The sequence below is a fragment of the Oryctolagus cuniculus genome, chromosome 4, assembly GCF_051225735.1.
Source record: "Oryctolagus cuniculus isolate XC-2025 breed Fujian yellow rabbit chromosome 4, ASM5122573v1, whole genome shotgun sequence".
Taxonomy (NCBI): Eukaryota; Metazoa; Chordata; class Mammalia; order Lagomorpha; family Leporidae; genus Oryctolagus; species Oryctolagus cuniculus.
The window spans coordinates 8,502,676-8,527,793 of NC_142870.1; the positions used below are offsets into that span (position 1 = coordinate 8,502,676).

Consider the following 25,118-nt stretch of genomic DNA (forward strand, 5'->3'; position numbering starts at 1 on the left):
CGTGTGGATGCGGCAGCTCAGCCTGGGGCCGAGCGCTGCTGGGCAGATGCCAGTCACACAGAAACAGTTCATGAAGTGACGCGCTACATGCTCTACTAAGCTGATTACATTCATTCACAGAAAGGCTTACAGAGCTAACAGCAGCTCCTGCTCTCAGCTATGGAGGATCAGGACTGGATTCACCTACAGGGTACCCTTCGAGGTACTCGGGCATGGCCTCGTAGGGAGCTGGACTACATGCGGCCGTGAACCCGACTATAAAGCTTGAAAGTAAGACCCGGAAGAATCAAAATGTTTCCAAAATGTTAACTGTATCCTGGAATAAATCTCAAGAATAATTGTGAAACTAAAAATATAACCAGTGTCCTCCAAGATCAAGTTTGTAACTGCCTAGCATCCAAAGAACCAGGAAAATATGACCCAGAATGAGGAGAAAATCAACCTTTCGTATTCAATAACATGAGAAGAGTTACCATAACCATGTTCAGTACGACTTGGAATCCATAAGAAAGACCCAAACAGGGAGGAAACACCACCACTTTGTGGTTCTGAGGGTACCTGTGTCCACCACTGGCCTCAGCTCAAAGTAGACGGGACAGCAGCGAACGGCAAGAGTGGCCTTTCCAGGGCAGGGAAGATGTGCAATCGGCCTGAACAATGAACCAGTTTTAGGAGAAGTTTGTTACTCAGCAACATCAAAAAGGGTCAACGTTTCAAACACCCTCTCGATCACATACCTTTTCAGATTTTTCCTGGAGAAAACATAAGTTGTATTCATTACATTTTCACCAGATTCCACACACCCGGCTGGGGAGCAAAGAAAAGGGAGAGAAAGAAAGAAGTTGATGTTTTATTAACCTGTTCACCAACAAAACTTTAATGGTATTCAATTCTGCCTGTACAATACTTTCTCCTAAAACTGTATCCTCTGCACAATGCTTTTGTGACTGAGGACCAACACAAATATTCTACTACTGTCTGGCCTTACCCAGGTCTACTCTCAGCTCCACCTGAGAGCAGTCCCCTAGAAAACAGCTCCAGTCCTGGGCAGAAGAACAGCTTGTCCTAGAACACCTTTGAGCATCTGGGCAACTCCCACAGGTGAAGTGCTATGATTGGATCCAGCTGCCCAGGCTCTCACCTCACTCTTCTCTGATTCTGCCCCTGGATGCCTTCCAAAGCTGAGAGGTCAGGTCTTTTCCATCTGCCTACCTCAGCCATGGGGCTGCGGAAGACCTGACCTCGCTGCAGTCTTCATCCAGCCTCCTACAGGACTTGACTGCGCCCTGGGAAGCAGCACACCGAGCGCTCTTCTGCACTCACCCCAGGATGTACACAACACCAGCTCAGAGCCTGCCGGACACCACCATCAGACACAGTGCTCCTGGAAACTCCTCCCTGCTTCACGTTCATATTTCTTGATACACACACACAATTTTACCTGTGACCATTTCCTATCTAGTGTCAGCGATGTTTTGTTTTGTTTTTTTTTTTTAAACTGTGATGTTTCTGCATAGCTACCTTCTCCCCATGCTTCCAGACCCAAATAATCAGGTTTAACAAACCATTATGTCCTCTCTCTACTTCTGCCGTGCTCACAAAGGGACTATAACCAGTTATAACTCAATGACGCATTTGCTCTTAGGATGATTCTTGATTCAGAATGCTTGTTTTACAAAATTTACAAAAAAGGGTACTATTTACCCTTTTCCTTACTGAGCTTGTCCCAGTCAACTACTTGTGAAGGTTAACCTGCACTACCAGTATCCATTCACCAAACCTTCTATGGACTGCTTTGTTTTTGATTTTTTGCTACAAACAATAGTTGCAACAAATATCCTTGACACACTATGTCTTAGTTTCTTAAGAAATTGAGTCTAGACACCAGACAGACAGATGGGATGGCACGTGCATTTAGCCGCTACAAATACCATTACCACCAGCAGTCCCCACTCTACATATCCCTTAGCGAGGGTCCTGTTTTCTCCAGTCTGAAGGGAACAGACATGCAACGGCTACGCCACTTCAGTGTGTACATCCCTACCACTGACCATCTGCTGAACATGTGGATGGCTCCTCCACAAACCGCCTTTATGCATCTTTCACTCATTCTTCTCTTCTCTGTGTATGAGTGTGTGCATGTCTTGTCCACATTGAAGGTACCACTGTATGGCGTATGCATCAGTCTCTCTTCCCTGCGGCACAAATACTACCCTCCAGATCCATCACTCACCTACTGACTTTGCCTCCCACATCTTTCGTCATTCAAAAGCTCTGTATTCAAATACACAAGAGTACTGCGAAAAGTTCATCGGACAGTGGAATTAAAGGAAATTTTAAATTTACAAAGATGCAAAAAAATCTGAAAGCCATGGATGAGAAGTCTTCAAAAAGTTCATATAAAATGTGTTATGCAAAAATTATGCATGGATTTCAGATGTTTACACTAAAGCAAACACATCTTTCAATTCCACTTTGCCACAGATACACTTGAAGCCTCTTTGTAGTCAAATAGCTCTATCACTTTTTAAATTTTCTCATTTTATTTGAAAGGCAGACAGAGCTCACGTCTGCTGGTTCACTCCCTAAATGCTTGTTAACAGCTGAGTCTGTGCCAAGCCACAGCTGGGAACTCAATCCAGGTCTCCCATGTGGTGGCAGGGACTCAACCATATGAGCCATCACGGCTGCCTCCCAGGGCCCACGTCAGCAGGAATCAAGAAGCTTGAATCTCCAAGTCAGAACGCAAACCTAGGCACTCCAATGTGGCATGTGGGCATTCCAATCAGCATCTTAACCAGTAAGTCAAACACTAGGTCCTCTATCATTTTTTATTTGAAAGGCCGAGTTAGAGAGAGGGAGAGATAGAAAGACAGATCTTCCATCTGCTAGTTCAATTCTCAAACGGCCACAATGGCAGGGGATGGCCCAGGCTAAATAAAGCCAGGGGCCAGGAGCTCCCTTTGGGTTGCCAATGTGAGTGCAGGGGTCCAAGCACTTGGGCCATCTTCCTCTTTCCCAGGTGCATTAGCAGGGAGCTGGATTGGTAGTGGAGCGGCCAGGACTTGAACTTGTGCCCATATAGGATGTCAGTGTCGCAAGTGGCGGTTCAATCAACTGCGCCACAACACCAGCACCCCCCCATCATATACTCCCCTCTTCATCTCTGAAATGTCCTCCTAGGTTTTCTTGCAAGAGTTTTCTACTTCATCTTACATATTTAAGTACTGGACTAACTTGGAATTTATTTCTCATATATGAGCAAGGGGTCCAAATCAGGCTTCTCCCATATAGCTGGCCACCTCAGTACCATTCACTCAATAGTCTACTCTTGTTCCCAAAACATCATCTAAGGTCATAAATTCCTTTATAGTCGGATATCTCTTTCTGGATTTCTGTTCTGGTCAACTCATCTGTTTAGTCCCACACTGCATCAATCCCACGTTAAGCTCATCTACTGACATCTGAAAAGGCAAATGGCCTCTCAAGTATTATTCTGTTTTCCACAGTACCTCAACTATTCTTCAGCATTTATTCTATTAAACAAAGCTGTGATTAAGAAAACAAAAAACCTCTCATGGGAGTCCAATTAGAAATCTAACTGGTGGGGCCAGCACTATGGCGTAGTAGGTGCCAGCTCGTGTCCCAGCTGCTCCACTTCCAATCCAACTCTATGCTGGATTGGAAAAAAGTTGAAGATGGCCCAAATCCTTGGGCCCCAGCACCCCCGTGGAAGACCTGGAAGAAGCTCCTGGCTCCAGATTAGCCCAGCTTCTGCCATTGCAGCCATTTAGGGAGTGAACCAGCAGATGCAAGAATTCTGTCTCTCTCTGCCTCTGCCTTTCAAATAAATAAATAAATCTTAAAAAAAAAAATAAAAATAATAGGCTGGCACCGCGGCTCAATAGGCTAATCCTCCACCTTGCGGCGCCAGCATACCGGGTTCTAGTTCCGGTCGGGGCGCCAGATTCTGTCCCGGTTGCCCCTCTTCCAGGCCAGCTCTCTGCTGTGGCCCAGGAGTGCAGTGGAGGATGGCCCAAGTGCTTGGGCCCTGCACCCGCATGGGAAACCAGGAAAAGCACCTGGCTCCTGGCTCCTGCCATCGGATCAGCGTGGTGCGCCGGCCGCAGCGCGCCGGCCGCGGTGGCCATTGGAGGGTGAACCAACGGCAAAGGAAGACCTTTCTCTCTGTCTGTCTCACTGTCCACTCTGCCTGTCAATAAATAAATAAATAAATAAATAAATAAATATAAAAATAATAAAGCAGGGGCCAGCGCTGTGGCGCAGCAGGTTAACGCCCTGGCCTGAAGCGCCGGCATCCCATATGGGCACTGGTTTCAAGACCCAACTGTTCCACTTCCAATCCAGCTCTCTCCTATGGTCTGAGAAAACAGTAGAAGATGGCCCAAGTCCTTGGGTCCCTGCACCTGCATGGGAGACCTGGAAGAAGCTCCTGGCTCCTGGCTTCGGATCAGAGCAGCTCCAGCCATTGTGGCCAACTGGGGAGTGAATCATCGAACAGAAGAACTCTCTCTCTGCCTCTCCTCTCTCTGTGTAACTCTGACTTTCAAATAAATTAATAATAATAATAATAAAGCAAAGAAATACAACTGGTGTTAATACTTTTAGGTCAGTGTATCTTCTTGTTTGTTCAGAATTTGCTTTACGGGGCCAACATTGTGGCACAGTGGGTTAAGCTGCCTGTGATGCCGGTATCCCATAGGAGTACTGGTTCAAATCCTGACTGTTCCACTTCCAATCTAATGAGCCTAGGAAGCAATGGAAGATGGCCCATGTACATGGACCCCTACCACCAACATGGGAGACCCAGAAGGAGCTCTGGGCTCCTGGCTTCAGCATGGTCCAGCCCCAGCTGTTGCACCTATTTGGAGAATGAACCAGCAGATGGAAAATCTCTCTCTCTCTAATTCTGGCTTTCAAATAAATAAATAAATCTTAAAAAAAAAAAGAGAGAATTTGCTTTACAACCTTCAGCAATACCTTCTCATATTATTCATAAGGGCCCTGCTGTGGTTGCACTAGATTCACTTACACCTGTCTTATGGGTTTTACACCACTGTGAACAGAATGTTTCTCCTGTTTCCATTTAAGTACTTACTACTAGTATAAGACAAAAAATGATTCTTACAGATTTCACAATATCCAGCCACATTATCAAATGCTCTTTTAAATTCTGATAACATTTTTTAAACATCGAGGACTCTCTAGAACTATAACACCATCACAGGCAGAAAAAGTTTTTTCTTCTTCCAATCTTGATTTCGTTTTCCCACATTTATTAACACCACAAGCAACAATAATGGTGACTGCAGACATCCTATCCAGTACCTGATTTTAACTGAAAATATCTTTGGAGTTACCATTCAGTAAAGGACTTGTTACTAGGGATAGTAAATAACTACTACTAATAAATACTTATAAAATGACTAACTTAAGCAACTTGGTTCTGAGACTCCCTGAACCAAACTGTCATTCTCCAAATGCTGCCTAATACAGTTTTTTTCTAAGATTTATTTATTTATTTGAGAGACAGAATTACAGACAACAAGAGGGAGACACAGATAGAGGTCTTCTGTCCATTGGTTCACTCTCCAAATGGCTGTAACAGCCAGAGATTTGCCAATCCGAAGCCAGGAGCTTCTTCCGGTTCTCCCATACAGCTATCAGGGGCCCATGGACTTGGGCCATCTTCCCTGGCTTTCCCAGGCCATCAGCAGAGAGCTAGATCAGAAGTGTAGCAGCCGGGACTTAAACTGGTGCCCCTGTGGAATGCTGGCACTGCAAGGGGAGACTTAACCTACTATACCACAGTGGTGGCCCCTCCCTAATGTTCTTGTTTTAATTTGAGAAGTAGAGAGAGACAGAAAGACAGATACAGAGAGCTCCTATCTGCTTATTCACTCCCCAGATGCTCACAAGACTTGGGACTAGGTTGAGGCCAAAGCCAGGAACACGAACCAGATCTCCCACATGGGTGGCAGGAACCCAACTACTTGAGCTAGCAATGCTGCCTCCTGGGGTATGCATTAACAGGAAGTGGGAATCAGTAACTGGAGGCAGGACTTGAATCTAGGCTCTCCAATGTGGAACTCCCTAACGTTTTGAGGCCCTCCCCTTGCCCAGCCTGGCAGGAACTCTTAGCAATAAACCTGACCTGGGTCTGTTTGGCCCAACCCTGTGCTATATCATCATCTTTACATACAGGGTGGTCTTACAGCTTTGGAAATTAGCAGAAACTCCTCTGAGAATGCTCTGGCCCTAACAGTGCTTTGCCTGATCTTGTGGGGCTTACCCTCTTGCATTCCTGCAGACAACAAACCTGTCCCGTCCTTGCTGACTTTGCTAACACTCTGGATTCGACCAGTGCCACTCCCGTTAGTGAGACTAATCTGACTTGTGCCTGGGTCTAATCCTATCACAGCAGGCTGCTGGTTATTGAGATAAAAACAACAAAGGCACTACAGCTTGAGAACCACGTTCTCCACATATATGTCTAGTGAAAAAACACTCACCAGGTTTAAACACTAAATTTTCAAAGCTAAATGTATCAAAGAGACTGGTATCACTCTAGTTCCAAGACTCCCAAACATGTCTGTACATCCACTGGATGTAAAATTTGTGAGATTTAAAATCCACAAGCCAGGTCATCCAGCCTAGGCCACTCAAACCACTATCTCTAGGCAAGGACACAGGGACCAGTATCTTTTTAAGGCTTCCTGGAGGTCTCCTACATGTGGACAAGTTGTGGGCCCTGCTCCGATCAGAACTCACTGAGCTGCAAAGCACATCAGAAAACAGCAGCAGAGACATCCGCTCCGGCTTCATGCCCTCAAATCAAATGCCGTCAAACACACCTGGTGTGAGGAGCAAGGATCCGTCGGGAGTAAAACTGAGTCTACGGAAGAATGACTTCATGCTGTCATCATGAAACATCCGGTAACTGCGTGCCTGTGGCATACAAAGTTTAAACGTTATTCCAAACCTTCACATTCACAATAAAGGCTTACCAATTCCTGTTTTTTCACTACATAGGGTGATTTATTATTGAAATAATGATGAATGAAACAGACATATAAAAAATAATCATGCAAGACTGCAAGAGCAATCATGCCTGGGAACTGATCGCCCATTTTGTTAAGTAAAGTCCTTTGTGGGGAAGGGAGCGGGGGGGTTCTATGGTTATTCTAGACCCTTCTGTAAGAATACACCCCACACCATTGACAGTGTTTTGTGGGGCGGGGGGGAGTTCTATGGTTATTCTAGACCCTTCTATAAGAACACACCCCACATCACTGACAGTGTTTTGTCTGGGGACAGACTACTAGGTGATAGCAGGAAGATGATCTGTGTGTACATATTCAGAATTTCCAAATGGATGACATTTTTCATAGATTATTAAACAGATTATTAAATCACTTTTCAAACCACATCTCTTGAACACCTGTGAGGCAGTTTTGCTACCCTTTACTGACATTTTATAAACTGTTACTATCCTTCCCTCACACATGTGCCTCCCGGTGTGTCAGTTCTTGGCTGCCTCACCCTGCACCCTAAGGCTACGCTTGCATCAAGTACTTGGTTGCTCCTATCACTGATGTGCCTGCCTTGGTGGTCTAGATCCCTCTAGGACTGGAATCCTATGTCATTTGCCAGCTCTTTCAAAGATCAAAACCCTTCCTATTCCTAAAGACCAACCTCTTGGCTGGGTTCTGCTGTCTGCTGCCAGAGTTCTCTGCCTACCTGCTGCCAGAGATCCAGCGTCCCACCTACCTGCTTTCCCACATCAGTGGTGAGTGACCCTGTGACCTGAGTCACAGAGGCAATGCCTACCTCCAGCCAGGTGAATCACACAGCTGGGGGTAGTACCCAGGCACTAGCAGTTTTAATGCTTCCCAGGTGATTCCAGTGTGGCCAGGGTTACAATCACTACGGTCCATCATGGGCCCTCCCCAGCCCCAAGGTGTACCCATTTCCACAGAGACCACCCTGCCACACTAACTGAGCTCTGACTGTCCAAAAGGACAGGTGTTGGGTCCCTGAGGCCAGGGACATAGCTGCTGGAATGTGGAAGGAGCACATGACTGTCTAAGTGTCAATTAAAGAGGGCTGAGGGACAGGCATTGTGACACAGCAGGCTAGGCCTCAGCTTGGGATGCCAGGATCCCATATAAGAGTGCCTGGTTCAAGTCCTGAGGACCCTGTGCTTCCAATTCAGCTTCCTGCTAATGCACCTGGAAGGCATCAGATGCTGGCCCAAGTGCTTGGACTCCTGCAAGGAGAGAGATCTGGAAGAAGCTCCTAGCTTCTGGCTTCAGATCGGCCCTGCTCTGGCTGATGCGGCCATTTGGGGAAGGAACCAGTGGATGGAAGATCTCTCTGTCTCTCTCTCTCTCTCTGTAATTCAGCCTTTCAAATAAATATATAAATCTTTAAAAAAAAAATAAAGAGCTGCTAAAAGGGAATGTCGAAGTGTTATACCTCTCCTTCGGTCCCTATTGCAGACAGCATCTTGGAAACGTTAAAAGCCACCCGCTTCTTCTGCGTGCTGTACACCCGCAACACCCTGGAAAAGAAGGGAAGTGGGACTGAGCTCTGCAGGAAACGCACTGTTCCTCACAGAAACGCCCGGAGGCCGCCTGAATGACTGCAGCCTGCCAATGTCGCGCAGACCCGGCCAAGGAACTGACAGAGGCCAACGTTCACAACCTAACTTTCCCAGGAAATAATCGTTATTTTGTTTTTACTTCACGTTTCACTGACTGTTCCAACTTCTCAAGGAAGATATGCGTTAGTCCTGTCTGGGTGATCTGGGTGCCTGCAGTGGAGTCTGTTTTGTGTTCAACAGTCTTACTCAGGGATCCGTGAGGGAGGAGAAGCACGGGCAGGTGAATTAGCTATCAGACTGTCTCCTGAGGGCCTGAATAAAACACAAACTCCAGAAAATGGAAGGCAGGGCCTATGACAAAGAAACACCTACCGCTCTATACCGCTCACTCCAGGGCCATCTTAGCTCCAGCCCTAACTCAATTAATTGAAAGGTTCTGTTTGGGCTGATTTAAATTTGATTGATTAAATTATGTTACTTTTAATTAAAGGTACTTCAATAACTATTCAAAAGCATTAGTTTGTTAAATAATGTGCCTGGTTTCTCTCATTTTTTTTAATTCTTTGTTCCCAAAAATACAATTAAATTAAATTATACCAGCAATGCAGTAACAAGACATCTTTTTCAGAAGACAAAAACATTTTATTTTTATATCAATTTAAATGGAGTCAAATCACTCTCATTAAATTATCAAAAAGGAAGAGACCGGATCAGCATTGTGGCATAGTGGGTAAAGACACTGCCTGTGATGTTGGCATTCCATAAGGGAGTTCGTTTGGGTCTCAACTGCTCCACTTCTGATCCAGCACCCTGCTAATGGCCTGGAAAAAGCAATGGAAGACAGCCCAAGTGTCTGGGCCCTTGCCACCCACATTGGAGACCTGGACAAAGTTCCTGGCTCTTGGTTATGGCCTGGCTCAGCCCTGGTCATTTTTGTGGCCAAATAGGGAGCTTCCAGTAGAAGGAAGATAAATACTTGGCTGGAGCCGCAGCTCACTAGGCTAATCCTCCACCTTGCGGTGCTGGCACACTGGGTTCTAGTCCCGGTCAGGGCGCCGGATTCTGTCCCGGTTACCCCTCTTCCAGGCCAGCTCTCTGCTATGGCCAGGGAGTGCAGTGGAGGATGGCGCCAAGTACTTGGGCCCTGCACCCCATGGGAGACCAGGATAAGTACCTGGCTCCTGCCATCGGATCAGCACGATGCGCCGGCCGCGGCGGCCATTGAAGGGTGAACCAATGGCAAAGGAAGACCTTTCTGTCTCTCTCACTGTCCACTCTGCCTGTCAAAAAATTTTAAAAAAATAAAAAATAAAAAAAGACAAATACTCCAACCTCACTAGTATCTTCTTAAGTCATATTCAAAAAAACCAAAAAAACTCTCATAAGTCTCTCATAAAATCAAATGTAATTCAAAGTTCAAAAATCAGATGGAATTCTCCTTTATTCACTCATTCGTAAAAATTTACTAAGTACTAACTTAATGTAAGGCACTTGCCCTAGTTTTCAATTTCCCTGCTAATGTGCCTGGGAAAGCAATGGAAGATGGCCCAAGTGTTTGGGTCCCTGTACCCCTGTGAGAGACCTGGATGAAGCTCCTGGCTCCTGGCTTCAGACCACCCCAGCACTGGCTGTTGTAGCCATTTGGGGAGTGAACCAGTGGATGGAAAACCTCTCTCTTTCTCTCTCTCTCTGCTTTGCCCTCTGTGACTCTTTCAAATAAATAAGTATCTTTAAAAAAAAGAAAAAGAAAAAATGTGAAAACAAACCAGAGAATCAAAGCTAGACTATGATTTATTTTGGTTAAGTTGTGATGAAAATACCTCTGCAAAAAACCCTCAGTGCACCCAAAGGCAGCTTGCAATCACAACCATACCTGTCACAGCTCAGAGTAGCAACATACTGACCCAAAGGGTCCCAGGTTACTCCTTGTACATAACTTTTGTGTTCATTAAAAATTGATATCTTTTGTCCTACAAAAGAAGCACACAATAGCATTACCAAAATCTACTCACAAGTATAAACATATAAAAAGCTTATAAAATATGAGGATATTTTAAAAGGTTTATAGAAAAACAGAATTAAAAGGTGACTTTTTTTGTATAAAAAATTTTGAAATCCATGCATGAGAGTCTGATTCCCTTTCTGCCACCCCATCATTAGGCAGGTGGTAAATGGAGACTCTGTACAAGCCCCGTGCAAGACTCTGGGGATAGAAAAATGACTTGTAGACAGCCTCACCCGAGGCTCAGAGTCACAGGAGAGACCACCAGCAGGTGATTCTGCCACCCAGTGACAGCCCACTATGCAAAGGCTGTCTCAGGAGATGATACTGCCTGCTGTCCTCGTCTGTGTAAGCACACCATCATGTTCACACAGCGCGATCTCCTAGAACGCACTTCTCAGAAGGCACCCCCATTAAGCAGTGGATGACTGTGAAATACAATGGACCAGAGGACGCAGAGGTGAGCATCAGAGCTCAGTTCTCCAGATCTGACGGGAGAGAGATGAGGGAACAGAAGGGCAGAACACTCTAAAGAAATCCAAGGGTAAAACGACAGCTGAGCCAGGCGTGTATGGAGCAGTGATAAGCAACTGAGAACTGCTAACAGGTAAAGAGAGGCTGTGAACACCAAGGGAAGCAGGAAGAGATGCAGGAACCTCAAAGTTTGCAGAAAATGTTTATTATGAAAAGACTGTGCATGAATTTCAAAAATTTCTTGCATCAAAATAAACTTATCATTTTTTTAAATTTACATTTATTTATTTATTTTGAAAGGCAGAATTATAGAGAAGGAAAGACAGAGAGAGATCTACCATCCACTGTTTCATTGCCCAGATGGCCACAATGGCCAGGGCTGGGCCAGGCTGAAGCCAGGAGCCAGGAACTTCATCCAGATCTCTCAAGCACTTGGGCTACTCTTTTCTGCTTTCCCAGGTGCATCAGCAGGGTATCAGATCAGAAGCGCAGCAGCCAAGATCGGAACAGGTGCCCATATGGGATACCCGTGTCGCAGGCAGTGGCTTAACCTGCTGTGTCACAACACTGGCCCCCAAAATAAACATCTTTTAATTCCATTTTTCCATTAACTTTTTGAAGCCTCTTTGTATATCACAGATACCAGTACATGCAGGGAAAGGCCTTCCTTGGGCATCAAGGTACAGGCTGAGGAGCACTGAGCTGGGAAATGACTGCATTTTAAAGATGAAACGAAGGTATAGAAATGATGACAGGCCGGCACCGCGGCTCAATAGGCTAATCCTCCACCTAGCGGAGCCAGCACACCGGGTTCTAGTCCCGGTCGGGGCGCTGGATTCTGTCATGGTTACCCCTCTTTCAGGCCAGCTCTCTGCTATGGACTGGGAGTACAGTGGAGGATGGCCCAGGTGCTTGAGCCCTGCACCCCATGGGAGACCAGGAGAAGCACCTGGCTCCTGCCTTTGGATCAGCGCGGTGCGCCGGCCGCAGCATGCCGGCAGCGGCCATTGGAGGGTGAACCAACGGCAAAGGAAGGCCTTTCTCTCTCTCTCTCTCACTGTCCACTCTGCCTGTCAAAAAAAAAAAAAAAAAAAAAAAAAGAAATGACGACAGAGGGTTACCAGTTAGGTGATACGGGTGAGCAGGTGAGAGCCAGGAGGGTCTCACGAGCAACGTCAGTAGGGATGGAAGAGGGACACCAAGGAAGACATTTATAAGATAAATCCAGCAGCAGAGAGACTGCCTGGATAAGAGGGGGTTATGAGACCACAAGCCCTCTCCTCTGAAGAGTGGTCCACTCACATCTTACACCCAACCTCACCTTCCACTCACTCACCCCTACAATCAGGCTCTCCCTACCCACCACCCCCTACAACCACTAATGCTCCAGGTGCCAGTGACCTGAACAGGCAAAACTCAACACTCTAGCTCCAGTCCAGCTCCCAGGCCCTGGCCCACCTGGTGGCATTTCTCACTCCTTCCTGAGTCTCCTCCCAGGAAACCAGCTGGGACTGAGGTGGCTGCAGTGAGACAAAGGCTTCAGGAGGCCTGTATAGGTTGGGAGTAGCTACTGGGGAAAAGGGAATGGGTGACAAGTGCAAGGGGGCAGAGGTCACTGAGAGCCTGTCAGGGTAAATATGTCCTGGCCCAGTCTGCAGTCACAGGTTTTTGTTTTCGTCTTTAATAAGTTTAGTTTTTTTTTTTTTTAATTTTTATTTGAGAAGCACTGAGAGAGAAAGTGAGAGTGCTCCCATCTGGTGCTTCACTCCCCAAATGCCCACAACAGCTGGGGCTAAGCTGGGGCTCAAGTTAGGAGCAAGGAAACCCCATCCAGGTCTCTCATGTGAGTGGAGAGTCTGCACTGGTAGGAAGCTGGAGACGGCAGTCAGAGACAGGAATGGAAGCCAGGTACTGATGTGGGACCCTGGCATCTCAACTGCAGGCTCAACATCTGCTCCAGAGCCAGAGCTTTTTAGGCAGCTGGCTGCTTACCTTCCCGGGGCTAGGAAATGACAGGACAGTCACACAGATCTCAGGCTCAGGCCTTCCTAGGTGGGGAAGGTGGAGGAAAGGGGTCAGAGGGAAATGGCCATGTTGGCACCTGACTACCCATGTAGGTGAGCAAGCTGGACAGAGGCCAGAGCGGCCAACAGATCAGGAATCAGAGCACTCAGGGGACTCAGAGCTCGCCTCGAGAGGATGTTCAAAAACTGAAGGAGGTGAGGTTAGGGAGAGAACATCTGGTTGAGGTTGACACTGAGAAAGTAGTGAAATGACAGATCTGGGGCGTGGCCTTGATTTTCAGACTTGCTGCCCAAACCACTCCTCCCCCTGTGCCCCAAATCCCAGGAAATGGAGCCAATATTTCCAACTGCCAAAAATCTGTGAGGTACAGTCAACCCACCCACGAATCCTGGTAGGTCTTTCTCTAAGAAACTACATTCCCCCACTCTGTGCCCCGTCCATCACTGCCAACCTCATCCAAGCCATTGGCCCCACCTCTGAATCACTGTGCACATTCAGAGGCCTTGCTTTTCCATGGGCTACCCACAGCCTTCTTTGTAAAGCAAAAAAGATCACGTTCAAACAGTGGTTCAAAACCTTGCAGTGTAGCCAGCACTGTGGCACAGTGGGTTCAACGGTTGCCTATGATGCTGACATCCCATGAGCTCACCCCGGTTCAAGTCTCAGATGCTCCACTTCTGATCCAGCTCCCTGCTAATTCGCCTGAGCAAGCAGTGCAAGATAGCCAGCCATTTGGGAAGTGAACCAGTAGATGGAAGATCTATCTCTCCCTCTCTCTGTCACTCTGCCTTTCCAATAAACTTTTTTTAAGAAAAAACCCCTGCATGATCCTTTCCAAGGTCCACAATCTTACATGACCTGGGCCCCTCCTCTCCAACTTCAGTTGCTCCCATCCTCTCTGTTTTACTCTACCCCGTTTCTGTTCCCGTTCCTGTGATATACCATGCAGCAGTGTCAGAGCCTTCACACTTGCTGTTCCCACAGGCTGGAATGCTCTTCCCCTAAACACACATGGCTTCTCCCTCACTTTATTTGGATCTTTGCTCAAATGCCCTAGGCTCACAGCAGCATCCCTGGCAACCCTCACAGCAACAACCACTGTATCCATGAATAGATTTATCTCGCGTTCCTACCACAACGCAGCCATTTCACTCCTGCTCTTTCCAGTGTACCAGTAATGTCCAAGGTCATCACAACTGATTCAGGAGCATGCCGATGGACTGCCCGGGAGACCTGAGATTATCCAGGACACAGGGCAGGTCTGCGGTATCAAGGGAGACTGTGACGCTAGCCCTGCATTGTGCTGGAACATTAGGGATCAACTGGAAACAGGACAAGAGGGGCCAGTGTTGTGGCATACTAGGTTAAGCCTCCACCTGCAGCATCAGCATCCCATATGGGTGCCAGTTTGTGTCCCAGCTGCTCCTCTTCCGATCCAGCTCTGTTTATGCCTGGGAAGGCAATGGAAGACGGCCCACGTGCTTGGGCCTCTGCAGTTACACAGGATACATGAAAGAAGCTCCTGGCTTTGGATCAGCTCAGTCCAGCCCTTGTGGCCATCGGGAGAGTGAACCAGCAGATGGAAGACGTTTCTGTCTCTCCTTCTGTGACTCTCTCAAATACATAAATAAAATCAGAAAGGAAGGAAAGAAGGAAGGAAGGAGGGAGGGAGGGAGGGGAGGAAGGAGGGAGGGAAGAAAGAAACAGGACAAGATGAGATGGGACAGGAGAGAACTGCCTGGCTGGCTGGTACAGAACCAACCAGAACAGAGAGGTTCTTAGAGTGCATGAGAACTGGACTGATGCAGTGCAGCAGCACGAATGCCACTCCATGCCACGAGTCCCCACCCAGCACCTGGGTGCAGGGAGGCTGGGCAGCCTGCTGGTGAGAGAAGAGCACAGGAAGAGGTGTGGTGGGAACAGGAAGTTTCATGAAGGACAGCAGGGGATACAAACAGTTAGCAATGAGCCACCATGAGCTCCACCATTTCACTGGTATTTTGACTCCACTCTAACTGCTCAAATGTCTACCATCTCCCCAACCAGAAAACAGGCTCCTTGAGGGCAGTGGAATGTTCTTGGCTTTCCTCCTAAAATGGATACCTGATTCCACCTACCCCTCAACTAGCCCACAACACCCCAGTGACAGTGACTTACTCATCTCCTGACAGCCTATGCTCCAGGAAGGCAGGGACCAAGCCTGCCCCTCACCACTGTCTCCCAAGCACAGGGGATCTGCCTCCACTCAGCACCAGTAACTCAAGCCTCCTATGTTCCACTTGGGGCCCTAAACCCCGGGGTGGATTCATGACTTGTGAGGCAAATTCCTATCCTGCTGAGCCAACACCTATCTATCTTAGATCACAAAAGACATTTGCTATGTTGCTTTTCAAGTTAAAGCAAGTTAATTTTTAAAAATATTTTAGAGTATTCCTTTCCCCCTGATAATCACAAAAGCACATCAATCACCTTTGTTGACATCCCAGATGATGGCTGTGTTGTCCACGGAGGCAGAAGCCATTAAATTCCCATCTGTTGCCCAGCAAATATCATACACATCTTCTAAGTGGCCCCTATAATCCAAAGAGGTCAAAGAAAAAGAAGCAATTATTGTCTCAGAACAGGAAAAAATATCAAAAATTTAAAGACAAACTCAGGGACCATGCATGAGAATGGAATTCCAGAAATTTCCATTGGTACTACATTAGCTATAGCTATAAACAACCACTTTCAAGGGCATTTATATCCTCAAAATTGAGTTTTTAAAAAATTTATCAATTTGAGGGCCGGCGCCGTGGCTCAATAGGCTAATCCTCCACCTAGCGGCGCCTGCATACCGGGTTCTAGTCCCGGTCGGGGCGCCGGATTCTGTCCCGGTTGCTCCTCTTCCAGGCCAGCTCTCTGCTGTGGCCTGGGAGTGCAGTGGAGGATGGCCCAAGTGCTTGGGCCCTGTACCCTATGGGAGACCAGGAGAAACACCTGGCTCCTGCCATCGGATCAGCGCGGTGCGCCGGCTGCAGCGCGCCGCCCATGGCGGCCATTGAGGGTCAACCAAAGGCAAAGGAAGACCTTTCTCTCTGTCTTTCTCTCTCTCTCTCTCACTGTCCACTCTGCCTGTTTAAAAAAAAAAAAAAAATTATCTATTTGAAAGGCAGAGTGACAGAGAGAAAGAGAGACAGAGACCTCCCATCCTCTGGTTCACTCCTCAAATGTCAACAACAGCTAGGGCTGGGCCATGCCAAAACCAGAAGCAAGAAACTCCTTCCAGTCTCCCAATTGAAGGCAAGAACCCAAGCACTTGGATCATCATCTACCATCTCCCAGGTGCATTCTCTGGATCAGAAGTGGAGGCAGCGGTGGGTGGGTGGGTAGAGGGTTCTGGCATAGCAGATTTAAGCCACCCCATCTCAGAGTGCCAATTTGAGTCCTAGCTGCTCTGCTTCTGATTCAGCTCCCTGCTAATGCACCTGAGAAAGTAGCAGAAGATGGCCCAACTATCTGGGGCTCTGCTACCCAAGGGGGAGGCTCAGATGCAGTTCCAGGTTCTTGGCTTCAGTTTGGACCAGCCTAGGGTGTTGGGGCCATTTGGTGAATGAATCAAAAGATGGACGACCTTTTTTTTTTCCTTTCTTCATTTCTATCACTTTGCCTTTCAAACGAATGAACAAAGAGAGAGAGAGAAAGAGAGAAAGAGAGAAAGAGAGAGAGAGAGAGAGAGGGAGGGAGGAAGCAGAGGTGGGACTCAACTGGACACTCCAGTAAGGGTTGTGGGCGTCAAGTGGTAGCTTAACTGCTGCACTATACCAACCCCATAAATTGGTTCTTAGTGTTTTGTTTTTTAAGATTTATTTATTCATCTGGAAGTCAGAGTTACAGAGCGGGGAGAGACAGAGAGATCTTCCATCTACTGGTTTGCTCCCTATATGGCCTCAATGGCCAGGGCTGGAACAGGCCAAAACCAGGAGCCAGGAGCTTCTTCCAGGTCTCCCAAGTGAGTAGCAGGGGCCCAAATACTCAGGCCATCTCCCACTGCTTTTCCCAGGCCATCAGCACAGAACTGGATGGGAAGTAGAGCAGCCAGGACTCAAACAGCACCTGTATGGGATGCTGGCATTACAGGCAACAGCTTTACCCATTACACCACGATGCTGGCCCCAATTGGTTCATTTCTACTACAGAAAAGTTTGTAGCAGAAACTAATAAAATCCATTTTATTCATACTTCAGTCCTTTAAAACTACTGTCTTATGGCGGTCTCAGGTAAATGAAAGGGTTAGGTTAGATAAAACACACATTTTGTTCCAGGCACTCCGTGGCAACGGCAACCAGCCTACAGTCTCCCACATTACCTCAGGGTCTTCACCACAGTCCAGTTCTCCTTATTCAGCTGGGCCTCGTCCTCATCCTGGAAAGCGATCTGCTCAGGCTCCTTGTTGTCGTTCACCTTCCACAGCAGGATGACGGCGTCTGTGGAGTGATTCAATCAGGCACAAGCTGGGGTCACTGTGTGCTCCTCAGGTTGTCCAGCGGACAAAATGGCCACAGAATTTACAAGTACTTCTAAGAATCTGGACTAGAAAAGCAGGTTTGCCTTCAGGATTCATAAATTCTTTTTTAAAAAAATTGTTTATTTGAAAGGCAGAGACACAGAGAAAGAGAGAGAGAGAGAGAGAGAGAGAGAGAGAGAGAGAGATCTTCCATCTGCTGGTTCATTCCCCAATGGCTGCAACAGGTGGGGCTGGGTCAGGCCAGAGCCAGGAGCCAGGAGCTTCTTCCAGGTCTCCTACATGGCTGGCAGGGGCCCCAGGACGTGAGCCATCATCTGCTGCTTTCCTAAGCACAGTGGCAGAGAGCTGGATTGGAAGTGGAGCAGCAGGACTCGACCAGCACCCATAAGGGATGCTGGCATTGCAGGAGGTGGCTTAATTTCTATAGCACAGCATCAGCCTCATGAACTCATAAATTCTAAACTCAAAGTCATTACAAATAAGAGCTATATGAAGTTACCTGACACACAGTGTCTCCAGGCCAGCAAAATGCATTGTAAACTGTGTTAACCAAGCTAAGGGCATAATCCATAAATAACTGAAAACAGAAAAACAAAACAAGAGCCACCAACACAAGGGTTAGTGAAGTGTTCCCAGCTGTGGAACCTTCAGCAAGTCCTTTAACATCTTGATGCATCAAGATGTTAGCCATAAAGTGGGTACAACAATATAACTATCTCATAGGGCTGCTGGGAGGAGTCAATGGGTTAACATGCTAAAGCAAGTTCAGCACAGTGTCTGGCACCAGGGAAGCCCCACATAAGTGTTAGCTATTAGTGTGGATGCACCGGATACCTAAGCCTGATGTCGCCAAATGTTGGAAAAAAATAACTCCCCACATTCTGATTCCACCCTTGCCACACAACCTATGTCTGGCTTCTCTTTAAAAAAATTATTTATTTATGGGCCGGCGCCGTGGCTCACTAGGCTAATCCTCCGCCTAGCGGCGCCGGCACACCAGGTTCTAGTCCCGGTCGGGGTGCCAGATTCTGTCCCGGTTGCCCCTCTTCCAGGCCAGCTCTCTGCTGTGGCCAGGGAGTGCAGTGGAGGATGGCCCAGGTGCTTGGGCCCTGCACCCCATGGGAGACCAGGAAAAGCACCTGGCTCCTGGCTCCTGCCATCGGATCAGCGCGGTGCGCCGGCCGCAGCGCGCCGGCCGCGGCAGCCATTGGAGGGTGAACCAACGGCAAAGGAAGACCTTTCTCTCTGTCTCTCTCTCTCACTGTCCACTCTGCCTGTCAAAAAATAAAAAAATAAAAAATAATAAAAAAAAATTATTTATCTTGAAAATTAGAGTTACAGGTTGGCACCACGGCTCACTAGGCTAATCCTCCGCCTGCGGTGCCGGCACCCTGGGTTCTAGTCCCGGTCGGGGCGCCGGATTCTGTCCCAGTTGCTCCTCTTCCAGTCCAAGCTCTCTGCTGTGGCCTGGGAAGACAGTGGAGGATGGCCCAAGTCTGGGCCCTGCACCTGCATGGGAGACCAGGAGGAAGCACCTGGCTCCTGGCTTTGGATCGGCACAGCGCATCGGCCTTAGCAGCCATTTGGGGAGTGAACCAGCAGAAGGAAGACCTTTCTCTCTGTCTCTCTCTAACTCTGCCTGACCAAAAAAAAAAAAAAAAAAAAAAATTAGAGTTACAGAGATGAGAGAGAGACAGACATCTTCTATCCACTCGTTCACTACCCAGATGGCCCCAACAGTCAGAGCTGGGCCAGGCTGAAGCCAGGAGTCAGAAGCTTCATCTGGGTCTCGTATGGGGGTGGCAGGGGTCCAAATACCTGAGCCACCTTCCATTACCTTTCCCAGGCCATTAGTAGGGAGCTGGATCACAAGTGGAGCAACCTGGACACAAACAAGGACCCATACTGAATGTCAGCTTTGTAGGAAGCGCCTTTACCTGCACGTCACAACATTGGCCCCGACTCCCTTTTAAGAACAGGAAAGTTGCGGCTGGCGTTGTGACACAGCTGGTCAGGCTACTGCGACACCAGCATCCCATCTTCCAGTACCAGTCGGAGTCGCAGCTATACCACTTTCCAGCCAGCTTCCTTCTAATGCACCTGGGAAGGCAGAAGGTACCTGACCCAGGTACTTGGGAGACCTGGCTGTTACGGCCATGTGGGAAGTGCACTAGCAGATGGAAGATCTATCTCCCTCTCCATTTCTCCCTCTACCTCTCTGTCACTCTGCTTTTCAAATAATAAATATTAAAAAAAAAAAAAAAAAAAAAACAGGAGAGTGACTGAATGAGCAGCACATATGGACATGTGCATTCCCATTCTAAATGAACCAGAATCCTGGCAGCACACACAGTTATGGAGGTTGGAGAAGAGTGGCCCTTCCAGCTGGACGTTCTCCATGTGTTGACTAATGACAAGTTTCTGGCCTTCAAGGTCAAAGAACTCTGTAAAAGGAGAACCTGCGTGTGCAACCTCACTGGAGACAGCCTGCGGCCTCCCCCAGGCACACTGTCGTCCTGTCCCTCTACACACACACACCTGTGCATACATAGACGCAAGCACATGTACATGTGTGTCCACACATCTAGAGACTGTGGCACCAAAACTCAACTGGTCTTCCTCGAACTTGTGCAAAAAAACCTGGCATTTATGGGGCAGGCATCGTATGGCACAGCTGGTTAATGAAGGCACATGCATGTACACACACATGCACACACACACATACACATCTAGGGATCATGGACCAAACTCAACCAGGCCTCTTCCTCGAACTTCCAGAAACAAAAATTGACATACCTAGGGCAGGCATCGTATGGCACGATGGTTAAGCTACTGCCCGAGGCACCTGCATTCCATATCAGAGTGCCAGAGATCAAGTCCCACCTATGTTTCTAATCCAATGCTAATGTACCTGCTAATGTACCTAGAAGGCAGCAGATGGCCCAGGTGTTTGGGTCTCTGCCACCTGTGTGGGAAACTAGGGTGAGTTCTCTTCCCGGCTCCTGCCTGCAGCCTGGCCCGGTCCTGGCTGTGGCAAACATTTAGGGAGTTACCCAGCAGACAGAAGAGCTCTCTCCCCTTCTCCCTCTATCTCTGCCACTCTGTGCTCTATTTTATTTCATACTGGTTTCCAGACTGCATTAAAGTATGATGAAAAGGGGCCGGCACTGTGACGCAGCAGGTTAAAGACCTGGCCTGAAGCACCGGCATCCCATATGGGCGCCAGCTCTAGTCCCGGCTGCTCCTCTTCCCATCCAGCTCTCTGCTATGGCCTGGGATAGCAGTAGAAGATGACCCAAGTCCTTGGGCCCCTGCACCCATGTGGGAGACTTCGAAGAAGCTCCTGGTTTCGGATCGGCACAGCTCCGGCCGTTGCGGCCATCTGGGGAGTGAACCAGCGGATGGAAGACCTCTCTCTCTGTCTCTACCTCTCTCTGGAACTCTTTCAAATAAATAAGATAAATCTTAAAAAAAAAAAAGTATAATGAAAAAAGTTTGCTTTTTCTGTATTAATTTTATCTCATTTAAGCACAGGCAGAAAAATATAAATCAATCTGCTCTCACCAAACAAGCACAAAGTACAAGGCTATTCATTAAAGAGATTCCCAAAGCCAATTAATTACACAGAAACATGGAACTGACTCTGATCATGCAAACAAGGCCTGCAGAGTTGCCTTGTGACAGAATGGCAAGCCGCTGCCTAAAGTGCCAGCATCCCATATGGGTGCCGATTCTAGTCCCAGCTGCTCCATTTCCAATCCAGCTCTCTGCTATGGCTTGGGAAGGCAGGAGAAGATGGCCCAGGTCCTTGAGCTCCTGCACCCTCATGGGAAGATCCAGAGGAAGCTCCTGGCTTCAGATTGGCACAGCTCCGGCTGTTGGGGCCAATTTGGGAGTGAACCAGGGGATGGAAGACCTCTCTCTCTCTCTCTCTCTCTGCCTCCTCTTCTCTCTCTGTGTAACTCTTTCAAATAAACAAATCTTTAAAAAAAAAAAGCATGTCCTGCTCCAATCTCACCATGAGACACAGAGATATCTGATTCTTCAAAAATTTTCACACTGAACAACTCTTATCCGAAAAGCAGATACAGGAAACACAAAACACTGGTCACCAACGTGATGCTCAGGATGTCTCAGGTTTCGGGGCATTTCGGATTTCAGATTTCCAGATGAGTGGTGCTCAGCCAGTCAACCCATGCAACTATCTCAGATCTGATAAATTCCCAAATCTGAAAGACTTCTGGTCTCAAGCATTCACATAAGGGATACTCAACCTGCATAGCGATACTCACCATCTCCTCCCGATGCTAAAATGTCCCCGGCTGGAGAAAAACGCACGACATTGACAGCTTTGGTGTGACGAGCAAGATTGGACAAAAATTCCACAATGGCTTTTCCATCTGGTCCCTTTTCTACCTTCCAGATCTGTCGATACCAAAACATGCATTCAAAAATCACACAGAGAGCACCCTACCATGTCATTGTACTAAACCAATACTACACTTATTTTCAGGAAGAAATTTTAGTTTTTCTTTTGAAACACAAAACAAAGGAAGATCTCCCATCTAAACATAAACCAGGAGACGGTGTTGTGGCACAGCAGGTTAAGCTGCCACTTGCAATGCCAGCATCCTATATGGGTGGTGGTTTGTGTGCAGGCTGCTCTACTTCCGATCCAGTCCTCTCCTAATAGCCTGGGAAAAGCCACAGAAGACGGCCCAACTGTTTGGGCCCCTGCATCCACATGGGAGACCAAGATGAAACTCCTGGTTTCAGCCCGACCCAGCCCTGGGTGTTGCGGACATCTAGGGAGTGAACCAGGGGATGCAGATCTCTCTCTCTCTGCCTTTTCTTCTCTCTGTAACTCTTTCAAATACACAAACGAACCTAAAAAATAAATAGGTAAACCAACAGTCCCACGTCTGCTGTCCTCTCACTGCTGCCTCGGGGGAAGCCAGCTCAGCATTCAATCACAGTGGGTGTCCAGTACAACGTCGTAGGGAACAGGACTAGGAAGAGATTCTCTTCTGCTCTCCATGTTCACCGAGGCCCTGAGAACTGCGCACTCTGGGCTACGTGACTACAGAGCTGGAGTGTGTTAACGCTGTTGTTAAACAGAATGAGAGCTGCCGTATCAAGTGCTGCTTCCCAGGGTCTGCCTCGGTGCGCCTGGCTTACCCTGACGGCGGTGTCCACGCCGGCCGAGGCCAGCCTGTGGATCCTCCCGGCAGAGCCGTGCTGGAAGTCCAGGCTGTACACCGGCTCCTTGTTGTGCCAGGCAATCTCACACGTGATGACTTTCATCCTCCTGAGTCTTGAAAGGGCAGGGGATTCCCCAAGCAATGTTCTTTCCAGAAGACAGAAGAAAGCTGCAAAAAACAAACTGCTGGTGATGAATTAAATAACAGCATTAGAACAGCAGGGGTTTACGCAGCACTATGTGCAGAGGATCAGAACCACCTAAAACGCACAAGGGGCGAGAGCCTGGGGGGCCTGCCACACCCGAGGGCCCGGGTTCCAGTACCCACCCTGCCCCCTGCTTGGTGCACCCTGGGAAGGCAGCAGGTGACAGCTCACGGACTTGGGCCCTCGCCACCCAGGTGGGAGCCCAGAACCAAGTTCCGGCTTCGGCCTGGCTTGGTGATGGCTGGCTTTTTCGGGAGCAATCCAGGCATGGAAGATCTGTCTATTTCTGTCTCTGCCTTTCAAATAAAAAATAAATTTAAACATTTGTACATCCTCTCTGGGAAGAGGACGTGAATGCTGCCATCTGCCATTAACCCCCTAAGGCTCCACGTAAAATTCTTCCTCGAGCCCGGGGAAAAGGAAACACCCAGGCAGAGGCGACCCAGGCGCCCGCCTGGGGTGGGGGTCCCCCGGGGCCGGGACCCCTCGGACGAGGGCGTCCCCTGGGGCGGAAAGCCGCGCGGGCGAGCAGCCCCGGACAGCGGCGAGAGGGGCCCTCCCGCCCCCAGGGACCGGGAAGCCGGGAGCCGGCCTGGCCGGGCGAGGCCGCGCAGGTCCAGGGCCGGGCCTGGGCCGCCGCCGGCAGCCCCGACGCGCGCCGCTCGGGACCTACCCCGGCCACAGCGGCCCGCCCGCCTGCCCTCCGGGAGCACCCCTCTCCCCGGCGGGACTCGGCCCGGAGGACCGCGGGGCCGCGGAGCCGGCCACCGGGAACCAGTACCTCAGGGACGCGGCCAGCCGCCGGCGCCGCCACCTCCCACCGCCGCCGCGCGCGCCGTTTCCCGCGCGCCGCAGGCCCCGCCTTCGGGAGGGCGGGATCACGTCGGCCCCGCCTCCCGGTGGGTGGGGCCTGGGACGCCCCGCCCCGCCCTGGGTCCGGAGCAGGTCCGGCGCCGCCCGGTAGACAGGAACCCGGGTCGCCAGCGGGCGGCGCGCTGATTCCAGCCAGCTCTGCGCTCGGTGGGGCCCGGCTCCGTGCGGCGGTTCCTCGCTGGTCCTTTCTCTTAGCAAACACCTGCCGAGCGTCTGCCTGCCGTAGGCTCGACCCTGTGCTGGCGCTGGGGTCGCGGCGGAGCGCAGAGCGGGCTGACTCGCCCGCAGGGAATTCCCGGTCCCTGAAAAGCAAGGCCCTTCCTAAGGACGCCCAAAGACCAAAGTGTGAAAGTTCTCTGGTGCGGCGGGGAGCTGCCGCTGTCACCCTGGCAGCCGCATCCTGGTCTCCAGAGTTTCAAGTGTCAACGAAACGGAACGCCCACGAACAGACGGAGTGCACAAGGCTGGAAGGAGCAAGGCGCTCTTACTGTTCCCAGCACAGGCGATTTGGGAGTTCAAAGCTCCCGGAAGTTGGAAGTGACATTTAAGGTGGACTTCAGGTGGCAGAATTTTAGCCGGAAACCTGGCTGCACGCATCAAACTGGTGTTAGTCTGTGAGCTTGGTCAAGGGGATTGGCTGAAGATAGACAGACACCCTCCATGTACTGACAGCGAGTCGAGGCACTCCGTAAAATCAAGGAGGTTCGGTGCAACCTCATGGGACATAGCCTAGAACTTCCCAGGACTCTCACTCTCTCTCTCTCTCTCTCTCTCTCACACACACACACACACACACAGCTATGAGTATTATCGCATTGGACCCAACCTGGTTCAAAAACTGAGATTTCTGTGTATTATACATTGGTTTCTTTTCAAGATTTTACTTATTTATTTGAGAGGTAGAGTTACAGACTGTGACAGGGAGAGACAGAGAAAGGTCTCCCTTCAGCTGGTTCACTCCCCCAATGGCCACAACGGCCAGAGCTGCACTGATCCGAAGCCAGAAGCCAGGAGCTTCTTCCGGGTCTCCCACGTGGGTGCAGGGGCCCAAGGACTTGTGCCATCTTCCACTGCTCTCCCAGGCCATAGCAGAGAGCTGGATGGGAAGAGGAGCAGCGGGGACTAGAACCAGTGTCCATATGGGATGCTGGCGCTGCAGACAGAGGATTAACCTACTGCACCACAGCGCCAGCCCCCTATACATT

At 49.1% G+C, this 25,118-nt stretch overlaps 1 protein-coding gene across 2 annotated transcripts in view; it reads right to left on the reverse strand.

The window, feature by feature from the left end:
* Positions 1 to 23,934, reverse strand: part of CHAF1B (chromatin assembly factor 1 subunit B) — a 31,082-nt gene extending 7,148 nt beyond the window's left edge. The window contains exons 1-10 of one of the 2 annotated variants that reach the window (XM_051833594.3): positions 23,822 to 23,934; positions 22,813 to 23,003; positions 21,927 to 22,059; positions 17,476 to 17,593; positions 15,597 to 15,700; positions 10,500 to 10,596; positions 8,500 to 8,584; positions 6,876 to 6,969; positions 738 to 807; positions 559 to 650 (exon numbers count right to left, since the gene is read on the reverse strand). In XM_051833594.3, the coding sequence (XP_051689554.1) occupies positions 559 to 650; positions 738 to 807; positions 6,876 to 6,969; positions 8,500 to 8,584; positions 10,500 to 10,596; positions 15,597 to 15,700; positions 17,476 to 17,593; positions 21,927 to 22,059; positions 22,813 to 22,938 (919 nt within the window). In that variant the 5' untranslated portion in view covers positions 22,939 to 23,003; positions 23,822 to 23,934. Of the gene's footprint in view, positions 1 to 558; positions 651 to 737; positions 808 to 6,875; positions 6,970 to 8,499; positions 8,585 to 10,499; positions 10,597 to 15,596; positions 15,701 to 17,475; positions 17,594 to 21,926; positions 22,060 to 22,812; positions 23,004 to 23,713 lie in introns of both variants that reach the window. The other variant, XM_051833595.2, reaches the window with a different exon arrangement.
* Between the last annotated feature and the right edge of the window lie 1,184 nt (positions 23,935 to 25,118).